This window comes from Prunus mume, linkage group LG2 (assembly GCF_029339155.1).
Source record: "Prunus mume cultivar Tortuosa linkage group LG2, ASM2933915v1, whole genome shotgun sequence".
Lineage (NCBI taxonomy): Eukaryota > Viridiplantae > Streptophyta > Magnoliopsida > Rosales > Rosaceae > Prunus > Prunus mume.
In genome coordinates this window covers 24,897,044-24,916,790 of record NC_142699.1, presented here as the reverse complement: position 1 = coordinate 24,916,790, position 19,747 = coordinate 24,897,044, and the positions used below count along the sequence as shown (strand labels likewise).

General features: G+C 37.2%; 2 protein-coding genes across 4 annotated transcripts; one reads left to right on the top strand and one right to left on the bottom strand.

The window, feature by feature from the left end:
* Window positions 1-1,030: 1,030 nt before the first annotated feature.
* On the top strand, window positions 1,031-4,835 carry LOC103322141 (ubiquitin thioesterase otubain-like protein). Its single transcript, XM_008224023.2, is given in 11 exon segments — window positions 1,031-1,174; window positions 1,505-1,675; window positions 1,764-1,829; window positions 1,917-2,000; window positions 2,140-2,178; window positions 2,180-2,263; window positions 3,074-3,126; window positions 3,245-3,294; window positions 3,370-3,470; window positions 3,872-4,152; window positions 4,449-4,835. Coding segments are annotated over 9 exon segments (909 nt in total). The 5' UTR covers window positions 1,031-1,174; window positions 1,505-1,507; the 3' UTR covers window positions 4,136-4,152; window positions 4,449-4,835.
* A 1,548-nt stretch (window positions 4,836-6,383) lies between these two features.
* LOC103322140 (protein MEI2-like 4) lies at window positions 6,384-13,841 on the bottom strand. Of its 3 annotated transcripts, none has more exons than XM_008224019.3 (15): window positions 13,210-13,841; window positions 12,618-12,708; window positions 12,357-12,402; window positions 11,012-11,326; window positions 10,276-10,688; window positions 10,020-10,178; window positions 9,720-9,836; window positions 9,484-9,635; window positions 9,124-9,221; window positions 8,621-9,043; window positions 7,824-8,493; window positions 7,638-7,722; window positions 7,451-7,519; window positions 7,189-7,368; window positions 6,384-7,037 (listed from the first exon to the last, which is right to left on the bottom strand). In XM_008224019.3, exons 1-15 carry the CDS (start codon window positions 13,473-13,475, stop codon window positions 6,879-6,881), a joined length of 3,243 nt encoding a protein of 1,080 aa, XP_008222241.1. In that variant the 5' UTR covers window positions 13,476-13,841; the 3' UTR covers window positions 6,384-6,878. The 3 variants fall into 3 exon arrangements, with proteins under 3 accessions (XP_008222241.1, XP_008222242.1, XP_016647566.1); XM_008224020.3 differs by having other exon boundaries at window positions 8,621-9,031; window positions 13,210-13,840; XM_016792080.2 differs by having other exon boundaries at window positions 12,618-12,767; window positions 13,210-13,350.
* Window positions 13,842-19,747: the final 5,906 nt, after the last annotated feature.

Below are 19,747 nucleotides of genomic sequence, written 5' to 3'. Positions count from 1 at the left end.
CCACATCCAACTCCACCACTTGCACCACCACATTCACTACCTCCACAACCACCACCATCACCACCTCTTCCAAAACCTCCACAACCACCACCACCACCACCTCCACAACCAACACAACCACCACCTCCATGCTGCCACTGCCACCACCACCACCTCCACAATCGTCATCCCCACCACCACCACTACCACAACCACCAACTCCATCTTCATCACCACCACCACCTCTATTCCATCATCACTACTACCACCACATGATTAGTACATAACACTTTCAACATCATGTCTATTTTAGTCATTATTCATAGTTATAACAATTTTATATTAAAATTTACCAAACGGTTTTGACACTGCTTTTTTTTACTAACATCACTTTAAAAATATTGTTTACCAAATATCGAGCTGCTTTACTTTACAGCTAATTATTTTCAAAGCACAGCAGAAGCAACTTTTTTTAAAAATGACAGCAATCCCAAACTGGGCCTAAGTGGCTCTAACATGGGGTTTGGTCAATATGAGGGAGAAGAGGGGGTTTGACAATGAAGGGGTGGATTTTGTGCGACTGGAGGAGAAGGGATATGTAGAGGTGTTTTTAAAAAATTATTTTTTGTAAAAATTATTTTGTATTTTAATTTTTTATCCCTATTAGAGGTAGGCTCCACTTTGACATATTACTCATTCAAATTGGTGAGTAAATAATGTAGATGCACAAAATTACTAAAACACCCCGCCACGTCATCAAACTTAATGGACTTTTAGAAGGAGTTGACGATAAGGGGTAATGTGGAACATCAAACTTTGTCAATAGCACAAAATGAGTCACTTTAATTTCAAGAGAATAAGGTGAAATTTAACCAATGTTTCAAGGTACTATAACACTTAAGCCTTTAATTTATTTTTAAGCACGTCGGATGAATTGAAGAGTTGGGCATGAAAATGAAGTGAATGCGTGAAAAAGGTAATTAAAGAAAAAAAAAACAGAAACGAATACAAAACTGACATCCAAACAGAAAAGGTCACTCACACGCTGGACTCCACCGCGAGGCGTTTTTTCCCTCTTGGAATCAATCAATCCCCCAAGTGTTCTTCATCTTTGTAAAATCAGTGGAGAGTGAGCCACTCCACTTCCAATTCGATCCCAGACCCAGTGACAACACGACGTTGTTCCCTTCCTCAGGTATGTATGTGCGACAGATGTACGTTGTCATCTTCTTTATATTAGCTAAATTTTGCTTCTTTACTGCTGGTTTCAATTGAAGTCTGCAAGTAGATTATTGGGTTTTAGCCACAAATCATGAACACCCTGTTTTCTTTTACTTCTTCTTCTTGTGAATCAATAGATTTAGACTGACAAAATTTTCAAAATGCTAGAAAGATTCATTCTTGTTTGGGTATTTATGGCTGTTCAATTATGAATAAATTGAAATGTACATATTTAAAGTGATAGAGGAATTAGGGCACAGCCTTGTTTGAATTGGCGTGTTGTTGCTGTTTGTGTGAATAGAAGACAATGCAGAATCAGGATGGGGTCCAAGTGGATGGGGAAGTGGAGTCTGCAACATCAGTTCCGACCCCTGAGTTTGATGAGTGGGCAAATTTTGGGGACCAAGATATCATGCAGCAGCACTCTGCAATTCGAGCTGAGGAGGCTGAGAAAATTCCCTTTCTGGGGGACAAGGCAATACTCGAAACTCAAGAGATCAACCTTTAGTTTCTTTCAATATCACGCTATCAGGTTTTGACCCTTTGTTGTGATAAATCTGCAGGAACCACTCTCGTCCCTAGCAGCTGAATATCAATCAGGCAGCGCTATCTTGTTGGAGAAAATAAAGGTTCTCTATTTGTTGTGTGTTGTTTTTTCTTTCATTCTTTCTAATTTTAGATTCATATGGAACAAATTGTAACTACCCCTTATGCAGGTTCTTGGTGAACAATATGCTGCCATTCGCCGAACACGGGGAGATGGGAACTGCTTCTTCCGCAGTTTTATGTTTTCATATCTTGTATGCCCTTGTATATGCTCCTTGGAACTGCTTTGATTTTTGTATATTGGGTGTTTACCTGCAATGTTAGCTTCTTGTTGGATGCAAGTATGCATTCTAGTCTTTTAGCTGCTAACAAATTCTTGGGCTGTCCGAATAGGAGCATATTTTGGAATCACAAGATCAAAGTGAAGTTGAACCGTATCAAGGCCAATGTTGAACAGTGTAGAAAAACACTTCAAAGCTTGGGTTATGCGGACTTTACTTTTGAGGATTTCTTTGCGGTAAATTTTTTATCTGCACTTTTACACTGTATAATTGGTTCATTCATTTCTTCTTCTAATTTTTCAAGTGGATATCTGATATTGAGTAGAGCCACCGGCTTTATTCGTAACCTCTTTTTGTTTGAACACGGCTTGACAGTTTACAGATGAGTAAGGTTTATGTATGATCAACTATTGGAATTCGGTGGTGATTAGATGTCATAGCTGATAAATCTGTACCATGTGTTTTATACATTTAGTGCATATGAACAGGGATGCACATCTTCTTTCTTCCCATTTTCGAGCAGTTTCAGCTCAGATATTGTTGATGTACAGGATTTCAATGGACACAGCATTACGTAAATCTATCATTGCTGATTAACATATAATTAAGTTGGTCACAATTTTATCATTTGATAATTAAGTTGGTCACAGTTTTATCATTTGATGCTTACTTGCATTACAAAAGCTACCATAGGAATGCATGCATTGAGAGGTGATTATCCTATCTAAAATCTGGTGGTCATCCTATCATGTGTAAATTGGTCAGGGAAGAAAGATGATCCATATTTTTAGAAAGAAGTGATATATGTGCTTCCTAATGCATAGTTTTTTGTTGGATGAGGAGGTTTTCACATAAATTCAGGGCACAAGGATTTGCTTAAAGTTGTTCTTATAAGGCCATTGTCACAATGTGACACATACAGAAGTATTTCAGTCACCATATTGTTCCAGTTAGTTCCATTTGGACTTTTTCTCTGTTCATAAAATTTGATCACACTTGCCCAATAAAAAAGTATTAATCCCTAATTGATGTGGAGAATTTTTCAGTTATTCCTTGAGCAGCTGGACAGTGTTCTTCATGGAAATGAAGCATCCATAAGGTACAGATAGTTCCCTTACTTTGGGTTTGTGTTGGCAATTAAAAATCAAAGTTCAGTTTGATGCTAGTTTTGAGTTGTGTGTTTAACTGCAATAAACATGATTTATTATTTTGTACAGTCATGATGAGCTCATACTTAGGAGCCGAGATCAGTCAGTATCCGACTATGGTGAGTGACATTAAATGACATGGTTCTTAGTGTGCTGTTTTATCCTTCCATTACCTGACACATTTGGTTTGTTAGTTGTGATGTTTTTCAGATTTGTTACCTCTGGTGAAATACGGAAACGTGCAGAGTTTTTTGAACCTTTTATATTAGGATTGACCAATGCAACCGTAGAGCAGGTTTGTTCAATAAAAACTATTCAGCCATACATCAATACACATGATTTTATTTCTTCTTTCCAGTAGTTGACCAAATTATTCCATTAAGGTACTGCTTCTTTAGAAAAAATGGGAAGATGATTAAATCATATTAGCATAAGATTACTGATGTATTTTCAATATGCCTTGTCAAGAAAATGGTGGTCTCTTCACTTCTTATCTACATTCTCCATGTTGGGGCGTGCTGCTAATTTTGTTCCCTGCATTAAATTACTAAGTCCTGTGTGGTTGCAAGTCAATATCACAGAAATAGTTTTATTCTGAGAAGCAATTTGAGATTTCCATTGTTATGAGCTTAAGATTATAGAGCAATGATGCCAATATCTGATCTGCCTCTCTCTTATTGATTTGTCTTAATATAGTTTTGCAAGTCATCAGTGGAACCAATGGGTGAAGAAAGCGACCATGTGCACATCACTGCCTTGTCAGATGCATTGGGCGTGCCAATCCGTGTTGTGTACCTTGACCGTAGTTCGTGTGATACTGGTGGTGTTAGTGTGAATCATCATGATTTCGTCCCTGCTGGAAGTGATCTTCCAAATGCTAGTGGGGGCTCTGAGAAAGTTATTCCCTTTATTACCTTGCTGTATCGCCCAGGTCACTACGATATTCTCTACCCGAAGTGATGCTTTCACCTGTTCCCGTAAGTGAATCTTACATATTTTTATGTGCTTTAAGAGTTTAAGCTATGCCTTTTAAAAAAAGGGGGGGAAATTATAAACTGGACCTATTCGAAACCTACAAAACCAAGATGCCAGCTGCTTTACAATGTTCATCAGAATGTTGGCATCCTGGATTGTATGACGTGCTCTTTTGTAATTGGTGACAAGCTATGTGGCAATCATTTTGTTTAGATGTACACGTTTATTTCTGTTTTTGTGAGTACAGTTTTCCATTAAGAGGTGGTGTTAATTTGGGATTTTGTTTATGTACCTACAGGCAATTGGCAATGTCCGGGTTAGTGATCGAGACAAGATGAATGTGTTGGCAAAGAGCTGTAAGGGCCAAAGCTCTCTTTTAGTTGGAGAATGTAACTTTGTTCTGAAATGTTAAATGTACTTATAAGCCGTTGAGTGAGGTCATAAACATGGCATTGAACTTAAAAACAAAAAAAGGAAAAAGGATAGTTGGAAGTATGAATTCAGGACTGCGCTAACTGTAAATGAGCAGGACGTCATCTGGTGTTTCATCGTCCATAAGAAATTGCAATTTGAAAAGAAGTAACTGTTGCTTCTGTAATGAATGTTTACTTAGATACCCATGCTTAGGGGTTCACTTTATGTCCTAACCATTTTAAGGGAATTTAAGGTCTTTGTTTTTGGTGAATTTTGATGATACATTTGAATGTAGGGGTGGTTGCAGTTTAGTAACCGCGAATTTTTTCTCGAACCGCAAACCGACTGATTATTTGCGGTAAGGTGATTTTTGAAACCGCAAAAATCGGTCGGTTATCGTGAATTAACAGTTTAAATCGATTTGAATATTTTGGGCCTAAATTAAACAATTTTAGATCTTTAAGTGTGGTCTTTTTATGTCATAAAAATTCAATCTTCCACACTTTTAAGCCTAGGTTTGATGCTTCTTTTTAAGTGTTTTGAGTTCAAGCATACTTTAACCAAAAAATATAAATTCACAACCTCAACTTCTCAAGCATATATAAATTCACAAACTCAACCTCAACTTCTTAAGCATTCACAACCTAAAGAAAAATTCATTTCAAAGTTAATTAAAGTTACAAACCAAAAGGAGAACTCAAGTGTAGGTGGTGGTGAGTGGATTTTATTATAAAAAGAAGCCATTCTTTATGAGTTGGAGTAGAGGTTGTGTTTCAAGTGTATCGGTTTTTGTTTGGGGGATTAGAGGCATTAGGTGTGTTAGAGTGGCTAGACTCTATCTATAACACAACACAACACAAAAGCAACAACATAAAAGCATATTAATAATATATTAAACTCAACCGAATTAAAACACAACATCTAACTACTAAAATGCAATTTAAAGAAATATATATTTGTGGTTTGCGGTAACCGCGTGTTGCCAAAATCACATATCGTAACCGCAACTGTAATTGCAGTTCGATTTCTAAAACCGCAATTTTCAGTCGGTTTTTAGCTATTGCGGTTCCAATGCGGTATAATGTCGGTTGGTTTTTGTGGTTTTTCGGTCAAAAATGCCACTCCTATGTGAATGTGTCCAAAATGACTCATTTTACATATAATGATATGCTTATTTCAAACGGCAGAACAATTTTAATTATAAATAAAGAAGTAGAAACTGCAAAACATCAGACCTACTTACATGAAGCAACTGAACCACAGGATATAACCGGCTGCCGTCCACCGGGCCGTTAGCCACAGTTGCTTATATGAGTGGCTGGCTATGGGTAGATCCCACATTGCAAGAACTAATAGCGTGTTAACTTAGAATAGAATTTAGGAATATAATTCCTGGTTTTTCAAATATTAAATTAGATCAATTACTTACTCTAATTAATCTAATTCCTAAATTTTCAAATATTAAATTACTGATTATATCGTGAAACTCATGTATTTTTTGATTCCGTATGTATTGAAATAGCGAAGACAAGAATGCATGGAAAGTCATGAATCAGAATGATTTTAATACCCATTCTTATCAATTTCATAAAATATAAAAATTAAGCGAACATAACACAAGACGCGTTTTACGCATATATGAACAACCTTTTTTTTGGGGTCGAATACACATGAACAACTGTGACTCGCATTTTCTGATCAAAATATAGCGAAGATATTCATCCCATGGAATCCATGCAAACTAAGCAGGTGCAAAAAGGGGGAGTATGGGATTCACAAGTGAGGATTATTAAGGGGTCGACAATACAAGAATAATGAGTTTAGTTTTTTTTTAAAAAAAAATTAAAACTCTTGTATCTTAATAGTTACAAATGGGCTTCCGAATAACTAAATAATACATAACCGGTAAAGAAAATTTGCAAAATGAAGAAAAAAAAAGAGAGCATTTGTAGAATCTCTTCATTGCTCAGAAACTCCTATACACTAGAATACTTTTTCTTTGCCTCTTAAAATAATACTCTTACGACCATCCAAAATTTTGAAGCTCCAGCTGATGCTCCTTTTCGTCTTTTGTCTTTTCTCCTAACTGTTTCAGAATTTAAAAGAAAAATGGTGAAAGAAAACTGGAAAATCGCTTAGCGTTGGCTACGCATTCATCCTCTTAAGGTTTAAAACAGGTCTGTAAGAAACCCCGAAAGAGACTTTCATTGGCCCTCTTTAGCCACCCTAAATATGCGTCACCAAAGATTCAGGGTGGAAGCAAATTAGAATCTTCTGTACTATAAGGTTAGTGCCCGGAAAAAATAAGCGGCGCTTAGTCTGACTGCTTAGCAGAACCTGTAGTTGTCTCTCCATTGCAAGAATGCTCCCCGTCTCCGAAACTTGGTGGGCTTCCAACATGGTTCTCCTCATGGGTGGTTGTTCGAGCTTTACCAGGTCTTGTGCGAACATTAACCCCCATTGGGAAGGGCACCTGTTGATCAAGAACAGTCAGCATGTAATCTCTCTATATCACAGTAATAACTATTATTCTCATTATTATTTGGATATATTTTTAAATTTAGAAGTTGCACCATTTACTGCCATTTGAATCAAGTGTGCATGTTCTGTCACCATCGACATACCTGATCACCAGCATTTGGGCCATCAGTATTGAAGAGAATGGGACGGCATCGCTTATCCTCATTCATCAAGCTTGAATTCTGGAAATGTGCAATCAGAGCAGCTTTTCCTTGAATGCGGGCATATGCAAGTGATGCCACCTTCTCACTATTGAACTTCTCCCATTTCTTCCCATTGAATGACTGCAAAAATCAGACAATTCTTTTAGCTTTAATTTGCACATGCCTTTTATATTGTTAAAGCTTTACAGAAAAGAAAACAAACCTGGTAAAATGGAACGATCATCCTAGGATCAGTCATATTGATGAATGCATAACCCACATTGCATTTGTTCTGCAACAGATATGAATACCATGTTCATCAGACAGCAACAAATTTGATATTAAATTTACTTTCCATGTTCAGTTCTCAACAATATCAAAGAAAATCATCCAAACAGGATGTCACTTGCCTTAAAATCAATTGGTAGATAAATGAAATCATAAGTTCCTCGATGGCGTTCATCAATGGCAGACAATAGCATCTTTGAAGTATACCTGTCGATTCAAACACATTCATCCGAGAATCATAAGTGCCAAAAAAGTAATAGAAGGAGCCATTGAAAAATATGAACTATCTTTCTATTCAGGCCACTTACTTGTTAGGAATGTTCTTTATCATAAGTGTTGTTCGGTTGTCATCCCCTCGCATTATGCGGTCAATATCAAGTTCATACTGTTTCTTATTGTCAGCCTGATTAACACTGCCTTCATTTCTACGACTTCGTGCACGTTCAGTAGGCGGATCAAATGAATTCATAACGGGAATCATCTGGCTTCTTCCAGGAAACATCATGCACCCCTGATGATGGGTCTGGAGTCCTACATTTTTGTGGGAAATTGGCAGGTCCATGCTGTTTCCACCAAGGTGGGGAAACATGTTATGAGAAACAAATTCCATTGAATGTGGTGAGTTATTTGACATTCTCATATTCCCAAGAGAGCCAGGATGAAATCCAGATGCCTCAGGGGATTCCCCTGCATATGCACGTCGCCTGTCCCAGAGAGACGGATTAACCACTGGTGCTGACCCTACATGATGGTTATGTATGGCTAAAGCTGGGTTTAACATATGAGATGGGGCTCTAGGAAGTCCATGAACCCGCGTTGAGGGATGGGCTGCAGAAATAGGATGAGCTGAAGAAAGGCCATTAACAAATGATGGTGAGTTTGGCCATATCATTCCTGGAGCCTGAGGGTGATAGGAATTGTTCCATGCATAATGATGTCCAGGAATAGGGTAGTTAACATTACCAGTAGAGCCAAAAACTGGGAAGATAGCAAAAACAGATGATCAAAATAAGAAAAGATATATCCACAAAACAAAACCCCCAAAAAAAAAAAGACATCAAACTGAAGAAAATTAAAGTGTGTACTTTGTGATTCATTCACTTACCGCTTTCATTGAGTTCAATTGAAAGCCCATTTGAGCTTACTCTGGTTAAGTTCCTGTTATCAATTCTTTCTTGTGGTCTGGCATTGATACTTGCAGATACAGTGCCCGGTGAACTGCAGTTGACAGCATTAGTTAAACCATCCTGATACTCCGGAAGTGAATGAGGATGAAAGGCTGGTGTGCCATGGATGTCAAATTTCAGCGAGCCTGGTGAATGAGTGGACTCAGTAGGGCCAGACAGATTGCCAACTGATTCAGCTCTCATCACAGAAGATAAGCCGTTAGGAACACTAGAAGAGATCCCATGGTGGAACATGTTTTCAAGGGATGCAGCTTGTACTGCAGAGTGTACAGCCATGATAGTTCCATTATCTGTGCAACTGGATGTAACTGGTCCATGCGGAACTGGGCCTGTTAACAACTCTTTATGAGACCAAATAAGGATTTTCTGTGCTTCTGAACTAGATTCAATGAGCATGAGGTTTTTAAGACAAACACTTTACCAGAAAAACCGGTGACACAGTTAGGAGGGCTGCTCTGCTGCAAATAAAGGCCACATTCATCTTTCTCTAACAACTCTGGAGATAACTGCACCCCCAAGCTGCAGTGAAAAAAAAAAAATACAAGACGAAAGGAAAATTATGAATATATCAAAAGTGGAACTAAACCTAAAGCTCAGTTCAGCACATAATATTGAGCAATGCTAGATTAGTGAAAAAATTTCTCTCACAGAAGTGTGTAAAAAGTATTTGGTTGCTTTCCTGACATAACTTAAATGACATTTCAACACAAGGCTTGAGTAAAAGAAAAAAGAAAATAAATATATAAGGAATGAAGGCAAAGTTATTGTTCTAGGACCATACCTTCGTCTTGCACCTCCAGGACGGCTTGGCTCAAGCTTAATTTGCTTCCCAGCAATATCACTCCTGTTTAATGCATTAAGAGCAGCGTCTGCAGCTCTAACATCATAAAATTCAATAAATTTGTGATGACTTCTGTTTGGGGTTTCACGGATCTGCAATCCAGGTTCAAGAATGACAATGCATTAGAGCTAATGCTTTTGCCATGCACAATTATAAGAAATGGCAAATATGTATACCTCTTTGATTTCTCCGTAGACACCAAAAACCTGGCGTAGTTCATCATTTGAAACAGAAGAATCCAGGTTGAAAACCACCAGAGTTCCCTGATTAACATCCTTCTCAGAAGGGTTGTCCTGACAAGAGAACCCACACAATAAGTCAAATAAAAAGTTCATGCACGACATAAAATGATGTATAAATTACCAATATAAAATCAATTGTCATGAAAAAATACTGACATTCTCAAAGCAACCATCATAACAGTAAAATAACATAGTTATATCAACATCTAGAGGGAAAACATTGTGGGAACTAACCTTTGGAATCGAGTAATGTATGTCGAGCTTCCGGCGCCTCAATGGTCTGTTCTGCAGTGCTTTCATCGCATTGCGGGCTGCTCTAATGTCATAATAGGATATCATAACAAAACCACGATGCTTGCAGGCTGTGTAAAGAGCGCGGATATCTCCATATTGCTGCATATTCCAGTTATGAAATTGCAATAGTCAATGCCCAAACAACATGTAATACTGAAAATGAATATAAATTCCACAACTAAAACATCTAGCATACCTCAAACAGGGTTCTCAACTCAGAATCTTCAATGTTACTGTTTATATTTCTCACAAACAATGTCCGAGAAGGGTGTTCACCATAAGGGTGTTCTCCAACTATTGAACCATTAGAAACTCCTCCAGGAGACTCAGAATCCTTTAGAGCAGCTGACAAACCGTCATCTCCCAAATCCATCCCTCCAACACTGCTAAAAAGGTCCAACTCCTCCATATCATCCCCAGAACTGATTTGGACATTATAGTCAAGCCCATCAGTAACTCCTGAAAGTAATTCATCGTCATTAGGGAGGAGGTTTCCGATGGTTTGGGCCTCAATTTCTTCAAGGGATTCAAAAGCTTCATCTTCATCATAGTGGGAGGCAACAGTATCAACAGAATGGCCATATAGTGTATTGTTCGATGATAATCTTACTGCATCAGAAAATTTTAATTTAAAAAAATAAAACCACATAGCAAATAAGCAACAAAACAGAATCAATCGAAGAAACTACAGCCTAGAACATAGTGGATATCAACAGACTGGCCATATTGTTCGACAATAATATCACTACAGTAGAAACTCAACAAAAATCACGTTGTAAATAAGCAATGAAACTGAATCTATTAAAGAAACTACAGCGGCAAACACAATATTCATTAAGATAGTTGAATGATACTTCATTTAAAGTTCAAGCATATTAGTTGACACTGGAAACAGATGTGCACACAAGGGAGACTGAAGTGAGAAGACTTACACTTCCTACTAAATAGCTCTGACAATGAACTTGAGAAGAGGCTACTCTCATACTGAGCTCCCATCATATTGACTTTACCAACTTCTCCAATATAAGATGCTGTCTCAACATTTAAATTCGATCTTGCTGCTACATCATGGCTCATGGATCTCGATAAACTCAAGGAATGACTTAAGGCTCTCTCTGCTCCCACTGCTTGTCTATTGAAGCTGGGATGCACTTTCTGGTCTTGCATTAAGAAAAATTCGGGATGGTGCAAAGACTTCACTGTCTGACACTTCTCTAGAGATGATGACGCAAGTGACTTCTTACTGGCTGTTCACAAAATTAGAATCGGCCCTTATTAGGTACAAAAGAGGGGCCAGAAAGCTCTAACTCATAGAGTTATGGCATTGATTCAGGACTTAATCGTGATCACCCATAAATTATACCAATAGAACTTGACACCTACATACTAGAAGTACAAATGCATTATTAGCTTTGGTGGAACTTAGCACTGAGGGGCCACGCCAAACTCCTGGCAGCCTATTTTAATTTATAGGCATGAATATGAAAATTTATAAATGCTTTAACAAGAACAAAAACACACACTCTTCTAAAATTCCATAAAATGAGACCCATGGAGACAGACAGTTCGAAAAGGCAAAAGGTTAAATTAACCGCACTCAGAAACTTAGATAGAATTCACTCAATATTGCATATTTACGATTAATTAGCTCAATGGAAAATTGTTATTGCAATCATCCTCTCATTCATTCCTCCACTCCTTATCTTTATCACTGTAATCATACATTTCATCATGTGGATCAAAACCATCAAGTCATGGTCATCACAGCTCATATTGCCTGCTCAAAATTCAGACCCCAACACTGAAATCCCTATGAATACCACATATCACCATCTCTTTTCGGGGACGGTGAGAACAACTTCTGGAAACTCGAGGTAAATACAGTTACTGTATCAGTACCTAAGATGCTTACTAGGGCTGATGGCACAAAATTAATTTTCGGCATGAACGCAAGTAGAGAAACATCTTGACTAAAATGGAAATAATAAAAAACGGTAAGGGAAACTTCATGACAGGTTGGATACCAGAAAAAGAACAGAAAATTACAACTGTCGGGTACTTTGTCACACACGTGAATTAATTGCAATGATCTTAGTTCAACAAAATTGTCAGAGTGAGTTTTTACCAAAAAGAAAATATTCTCAGAGTTGGTCATTAATGCCCTCTAAGGCGGGGGTTTAACGACAAGTTGGATAAGAATTAAATGGTAAGACTGCAAACGAATACTATTTACAGACCAAAACGACAAGACAGCAGTTATAGATTGATGGTACTGACCATGATTATCGGGCGTATTATCTGACTTCCAAAACCCAACCTGCCTCTGCCAAAGATTTCAACACATAGAATAAGTACAACGAGAACTAGCTAACAGATAAAAATGAAAGATGAAACTTAAGATTCTCAATAACGAATGCACTAGAACAACATAAACCGAAAAAGTAAAAAGTCTATATTAATATAATAAAACAGTGAATTCAGTAATAGACAATCGATTGAACTGCAGCTGGGAACAGAAGGATGCACAATTATTGGTACCTCGTTTGGAAAAGATACATCCTCGGAGAACAATGACGAGGAGGACAAACTATTGAGGTCCATTATCTCAGATGGCATGACGAAACTCAGGCTGCACAAACCAAAATTATTTCAGAAAAGGCTCTCCATCTCGCGTGGCCACGTCTAAACCTATTCAAAATTGTTCTTCCAGCATTAAAAAGAGCCGCACGCCAAAAATCATAACATGCTTTGACAACTTTGATTATGCTTCCTAGAATTAGGTGCTCAGGGGGAGAAAAGGAGATACGTGAAATCTATAAGCTAGAATTATAAGGGAAAAAAAAAATCTACAGCTGGAATGAGCTTAAGATCTCGACCATAAGTAGCTCAATTATGACGAATTCTGAGAAATGAAAATATCATTTAATACAAGAGATGATAGGAATGCATTTCTATCGTAATTACTAAATCATAAACAATTACAGAATTTATTTAGTAGCAAATCTGCGAGCAATTCTCACGAAGATTAGCAAGATCACGAGCAGCAATTGAACCAACCGTATTAAAAAGGAAAATTACTCAGACGAAAATTGAAGGCAAAATTCAGTAAAGAGGTAACGCCGGAGCTTACCTGTGAACTTGCTGATACGAAATCAAAGTCTGAGCTGAGCTGCAGAAGGAATGGGTCAGAGGATGAACGAACAGCCAAACACAGACGTTGAAATCGCAATTGGAGTATGATATCGAAGACAGACCAGACAAAGAAACACAGAGAGAGATGGGAGAGACGGGAGAGAGAGAGAGAGAGGAATTTAAAACAAGGTGGAAGAGGAGGGAGAGACTATAAAAAATCGAATAAATTACGGCATAAGGCAAGGGGATTGGAGAAGGGATCATCTAGGCATCTGTGCCGTGTAAGATCCTCTTAAGCTTCTTTGATGCTCTTTTTCCCTGCATTGCACGTTAACCATTTTTCTTTTTTTTTTTCTTTATGCCTTCATTCTCTTGCTTCCTCTTCTCTTTTCTTTTTCTTCTTTTTTTTTGGGTTTAATTTGCTCACAAGCTACACGTTTGGTCTCCCTCTTCCTCTTTCCAGCTCCACCGAAGCTTTATCTCGTCGGAATCTATGGAATTCTCCGGCGAGATTCCATGCCCTCGCCAGAGAAAGAAAGAGAGAGAGAGGGATCCGCTTTTTTCTTTATTTATTTATTTTGTTTGGGCTCTCTCTCCTCCGGACAAACGGAAGAAAAATAAAAACCAGACAGACTAGACCAGGCTACTACAAACACGAGAGAGAAACGGGGAGGTGGCCGTTAAAACTGTTTAACGCCGTTAAATCCCAATCCGTTGTGTGGTCTCAGAGTAGAGGGCCTTGCTGGGTTTGGTAACTATCTCTCTGTCTCGACGCCACGCTGGCAATGCGAGGAGAGAGATAAAGGCTTTTGAGTCTGAGTTGAGCTGGTCTCCTTCTTAAATTGACGGATATGCCCTAACTTTTTGGGATAGACTTGTCGAAACGGCAGTTACTTTTTAGGTAATTTAGCTGAGCCCTGAGGGTGACCAATGGGGTTCGGTACCATACGGAAATTAGAAACTCTCTCTCTCTCTCTCACGCCTCGAGATACGTGCGCGGTTTAAATTGTTACTTGCAATCGGGGAGAAACTAATCTGCTGCAACCGGAAACACGCTGTTGTTTTCCGTTTTGTGGATGAGAAACGTAGGTTTAGATATTATTAGACACGCGTCCAGGTGGGAGTCGCTGTAACCGTTTCCTTTGTACAGAATGCAATCAGGATTCTGTTTACCTGATTACGTGGCGACAATCATAATGGCAGTTAAGTGGCCATAATAGACAAACCGAAAAATGATATCCCTACTTATTAGTGATGTAATGGAAAACGTGAACTCTCTGTTCACGTGGACACGTGTCCGCTAATCGGTTCTGCCTATCATTCACCGCTATAAAATTACAAAAGAGCCCATCTCTCATGCTCAAAACAAAAATGTATTAAAAAATCGGATCGGATTAGTTAGTGCTGATAGAAACTGTGGCTGGGTGGGTTCTGGGTTGGTCCAGATTTGGTATGGTCAGCCAAATCACGATGAATTATGTGACTTGCAGAAAGAACTCATATAATGTGTTATATATTTCAAACCGGAATATATTTTGTTTAATTATTACTTAATAATATACCGACAATAAAGTGGAATAGAGTACTGAATTATATACCATGTCGAAAAAGATACTGATATAGCATATTATACTTAGAAATCACAAGAGAAAAAAAAATTAAAAAAACCTTTCATTCTTAGCGAGACAGAGCAACAAATTTAATCTTCGGTAAGTCATGAATTTTCGTTGACCCTTAATTAATCTTTATCAAGACAAATGTGTGTTAGGTCAGTTAATCAATGAATGATGTTTGCTCCGAGTTTGCCTCCTCACATACAAGTTTTTATCCTCAGTTTTCTACATTAGAGTAATAATTTAGAATATCGCATTGTCAAAAAATAAAATAAATCTTCATAAAAAATAAGGATTTATTAGATGAGAGAGAGAGAGAGAGAGAGAGAGAGGCGATGTTGCTCATAACCCAGTTGGCCTCTAATGAATATAAAATTAATAATTTTTACCAAAAAAAAATAGGGGGTTTCACTAAAACACCCAAAATAGGGGTTGAAATTATAAAAAAACTCAAGCACTATTTAAACATATAAACACACCCAAAACCCATCATTACACACACTCAAAACCCATTTATAAACACACCCAAAAAGTTGACTTTGGGTGTGTTTCTATGTTTAAATAGTGCTTGGGTTTTTTTATAAATACATGTCTAGGATTGGGTTTATTTATAAATTTGTAAAAAATATATATATATAAAATTAATGGTTGTGATAATAGTAAATGTCTTTAATGGCTGTTTGAAAAGCCAATAAAATATACAAAGACAAAGACATAAAAACGGAGTCTGTTCACCCTTGATGCCTGCAAGGTGTACACTTTTTTTTTTCTCATATTAATTTCCAGATGTAGAGGGTACATTGGCCTCTTAATTCTTAAAAGAGTTTATCAGGGAAGCTTCACATGAATAACTTAGTAAAATAACATTTAATCGTTGACACGCTTAGATGGTCTTTATACGTTAATCAAGTAGCACTGTCCTTTAATTAATTTTTAATTTTAAAAGGCATTGCTTGGTTCAGGTTTATATATGATTCTTCTATGTGGTTGCACCACATCATATTGAAGTAGAGAGATGATGGAACACATGATCATAGTATTCTATAATTTCTCGTTGAGGTAGTAGATAAATTGATCATCTCATATTTGTACGGGACATAAATGCTACGGTAATAGGCATGGTGTGTTGAAGATAATCTTAAATTCTCATGTGACTTTGTTACTATATACGAAACTACATTCTTATACTCAACTTCTTCAATGCAGTTAAAGAAACTAAATTTCCTATGCGGTCTTTATTTGTTGAAGATAATCTTAAATTCTCATGTGACTTTGTTACTATATACAAAACTACATTCTTATACTCAACTTCTTCAATGCAGTTAAAGAAACTAAATTTCCTACGCAGTCTTTATTTGTTGAAGATTATTTTTGGTGTGTCAATAACAGCAAATGACAACCTAACATAATATTACAATTCTCATCCAAATAATAATACTTCAACAATTGGTAATAAACGTATTATAAGTCCTATAATTTGTGTTAGATATATTTTAAAATCACATACGCATGTCACGTGATGATTTTACTATACTTAATTAGGAACTATTATCATATAGAGATGTAATAATCTTCATGGTTAATTGGTCACATTTTCATCAAATATGATGTTATGATTGGTCCATCAATGAGAATGAGAGCTTTAGCTAACCTTTAAAATAAAACAGGACATATCAGATATATTAGTGTATAAATTCGTCAAAGGATAATGATAAAAGATAATGTGATAGCTTTTAACTTTAAGAATTCTTAGCTCACCATCAACAATATTTGTAGGCAATGTAAAAGTAAAGGAAGTGCAAGAAAATGAAAAACGAAAGGACTAAATGGAGAAAGATAATGATAGAAAGTCAAAGAAAATATATAACAAAATTATTGTATAGAAAATTCATAGGGGAGAATCAGTACAGAAATTTATTTACAATAAATTGGTGTACACCCCCGAACTAGGTCCCAATCGAACTTAATGCTCCAAACTAAAAAGTCAGCCAATTTAGCACCTGAATATATTTAAACAGGTGATTTAGGCCTCGCCGTTTGATTTTTTGAATTTCACCTGTCCAAAAAGTCAAAGTTAAAATATTTAGAAAATAGAAAAATGAAACGAAAGGGAACACAGCCACCCCCACCCACCATCCTCACCTTCCCTTGCCACCCAAACCCAGCCACCACCCCCTCTCTTCCCTTCTTCCTCCCCAAAATTCCGTTTAAGAAACACAATAACCACAACTCAAACCTCGTAGACAACACCATGGCTTCATCATCATCATCTACACCCGAACCTATGAATTCAACCAGAGAATGGATTCGTCGCGGGCCTCCAAGCCCCCCAACCGAGCCTTCCTCAAAACCAAATTAGTTTGAATCATGAAGTGGGTGCTTCTGGGTCTAATTGTTCTTGGCCGATGACGTCACGTTTAGCTTCTAGGGTTTTGGAATTTGAGCCATGAACAAGGCAATAAGCTTTTTTTTATTTTTATTTTTATTTTTATTTTTTATAACGAAAACTGGAATACCAGGGTGTGAAAAACATGCCCAAATACAAGAGCAAGAGTTCACCTTTGAGAAACATGCCCAAATTCAAACTTGTTGGCAGCCACCTCCTCAAGGTGGGAGATAAGGGAAATGGCTTAATGTGCTCTGTGCGAACCATTTCCCCCCTTTTTTCCATTTTTAAATATTTTTAGTTTTTAATAATAATAATATTAAAATCAAATAGAAAATCATGTGAAGGACAAGTGACTGTTTGTACGAAAAAATGGATGCAATTCAAAAAATTTAATAGCAAGGGCTAAATCCGTTGTTTTAATTATTTCAAGTGCTAAATTGGCTGACTTTTTAGTTCGGAAGTTAAGTTCAACGGGACATGGTTCATAAAACGGCTGAAAATCCATTTATTTATGGATGCCTTGCCGCTGCCTTGTTGGGTCTTGCTGGGTGTCTTCTTGTTTGGCTTTCCTAATTTTAAGGTCCACCGGTCTTCACGCTTCTATATGCACTATATGCACTCTTCCAAGTAACAAATGTTGTTTCCTCATTATTTTTCTTACTAAAAATGCATGTTCGGGACTTATCACAAAATAAATTCTTAGGTGTAACTGCAACACTATCACGTAATATTACTTATCGGTCTATAATAATATAGTACTGGAGTTTTTAACTTCATTATCAATTTCTGAATTTACACTCCGACTTCGATTGTGGTTTCCTAACCCGTGTTTGAATGAAAAAGTTAAAAGACTAAATATAAAAAACTCGAGTATAAATTTAAGAACTACTACAGTTAAAGGCCCTATAGTACTAACCATAGGTAGAACCGCAACCACGACTAAGGTTAAGGTGGGCTGTAGCCGGTAACTTTTGAAGGAAAAACCTATATCTATATTGGCCAACAACAACAACTGCTTCCTTCTGGCCAGTTTTTTTTAAGGAAAAAAAAAAACCTATACGGCCTACCATATCCATATGTGCTTCTTGAAGGCTTTTTTAATAATTTTTTTTCCTGTTATTTTAAACCAATGGATGACATCCACATGTAGATCATAAACGTGTAAGTTACAGTTTTGCCTTTTGTTTTTAATAAATCATTAGATTTTAAGTTAAAAATTTTAGCTAGTGCACCCATAAACTTGGTACTAACAATGATAAAGATATAGTATTAATCAGTTGAATTGGGTAAGGTATGAATATAGCTGTCATGTACGTACATGAAGACTCACCACCGCAATGTCCTCTTACACAAGAGTAGCATGAGCACTTGTCGATTCGTATATGTGGGACCTTTATAAATTTTGACCCGATCATAGCCTCGTACAAGGAGAGAGGGGTGGCTTTAGCCTTTTTTGGCAAATTTGTTGAGCAATTACAGCTGATCAATAGCTAGCTACTCAGACCCACCGCACGCATGCAGTAGTAACTCGGTACATCTCTACTCTGAGGAGTGCACTTTGTTACTTTAATTTTTTTTCCCAAAATTAGGAAGGAAGTGGGACACTTTTTACTAATCAATCTAATTGAGACGGGACGACTCCTTAACACGCCAGATTTGATTTTATTTGTTCACTATATCTTTCTGTCATTCTTCTACTTTTTTTTAGCTTTTTTTTCTTTTTCCTTTTAACCAATTGTTTACATTATCATCAACCATGGCCATAAGGTAATTTGGAACTTGGGTTGGGCGCATGCCAAGTCCTCCCTCTCTCTCTCGTCAAAATGAAAAGGTGCCAAGTCAAGTCAGTACCAATTAATTAAGCAGGACAGTTTCTTTGTTGCTGTTGGGTGGCCAGCATCTAAAAGCTAAGCTAACTAGGTCATCGTGGTACGATATATATAAGTTGCGTGATCTTAGTTTTGCTGTCCACTGCACAAATTGACAGCTTAACTGCGTGCATCCCATCCATGTAAAAAGCTCTGCAGATCAAGTCACTTTGAACCAACAAAGGACAGGGGAGAGACAACCACCACATCTCATATCTGCAATCAGATATATATTTTTTTATGCTCACCGACTGCTCCACAACCTAGCTAGGTTTTAGACATGAACTACTCCAATTCTCATTTTTATTTGTGTTCAGATTCAACTGCATGATTTATGTACTTAGCTCCTCCACACTAAAAAAGAAAGAGAGAGAAGAAAAGCATAAGTTAGTTAATAATTAGCTTCCCTTAAACCCGGACAGCAAGACTGCGAGATGCTTTGTCTGGAGTCTAAACTACAAACTAAGGAACGTAACTGTCCGCCGGAAGAAAAATACTAATTTTAATCCTAAGAGGAAAAAAGAAACATTAACTAGAAAGAATGATTAATGAAGGCCATGTGGGTGCAATGATAGATTGCTCAGAGAGTCTCTTGTTGTTCGGATTCCTACATGGTGGTGAGCCACCCTATGAGATTCTCCCCTATGATGCACTTGTTTAATGTTT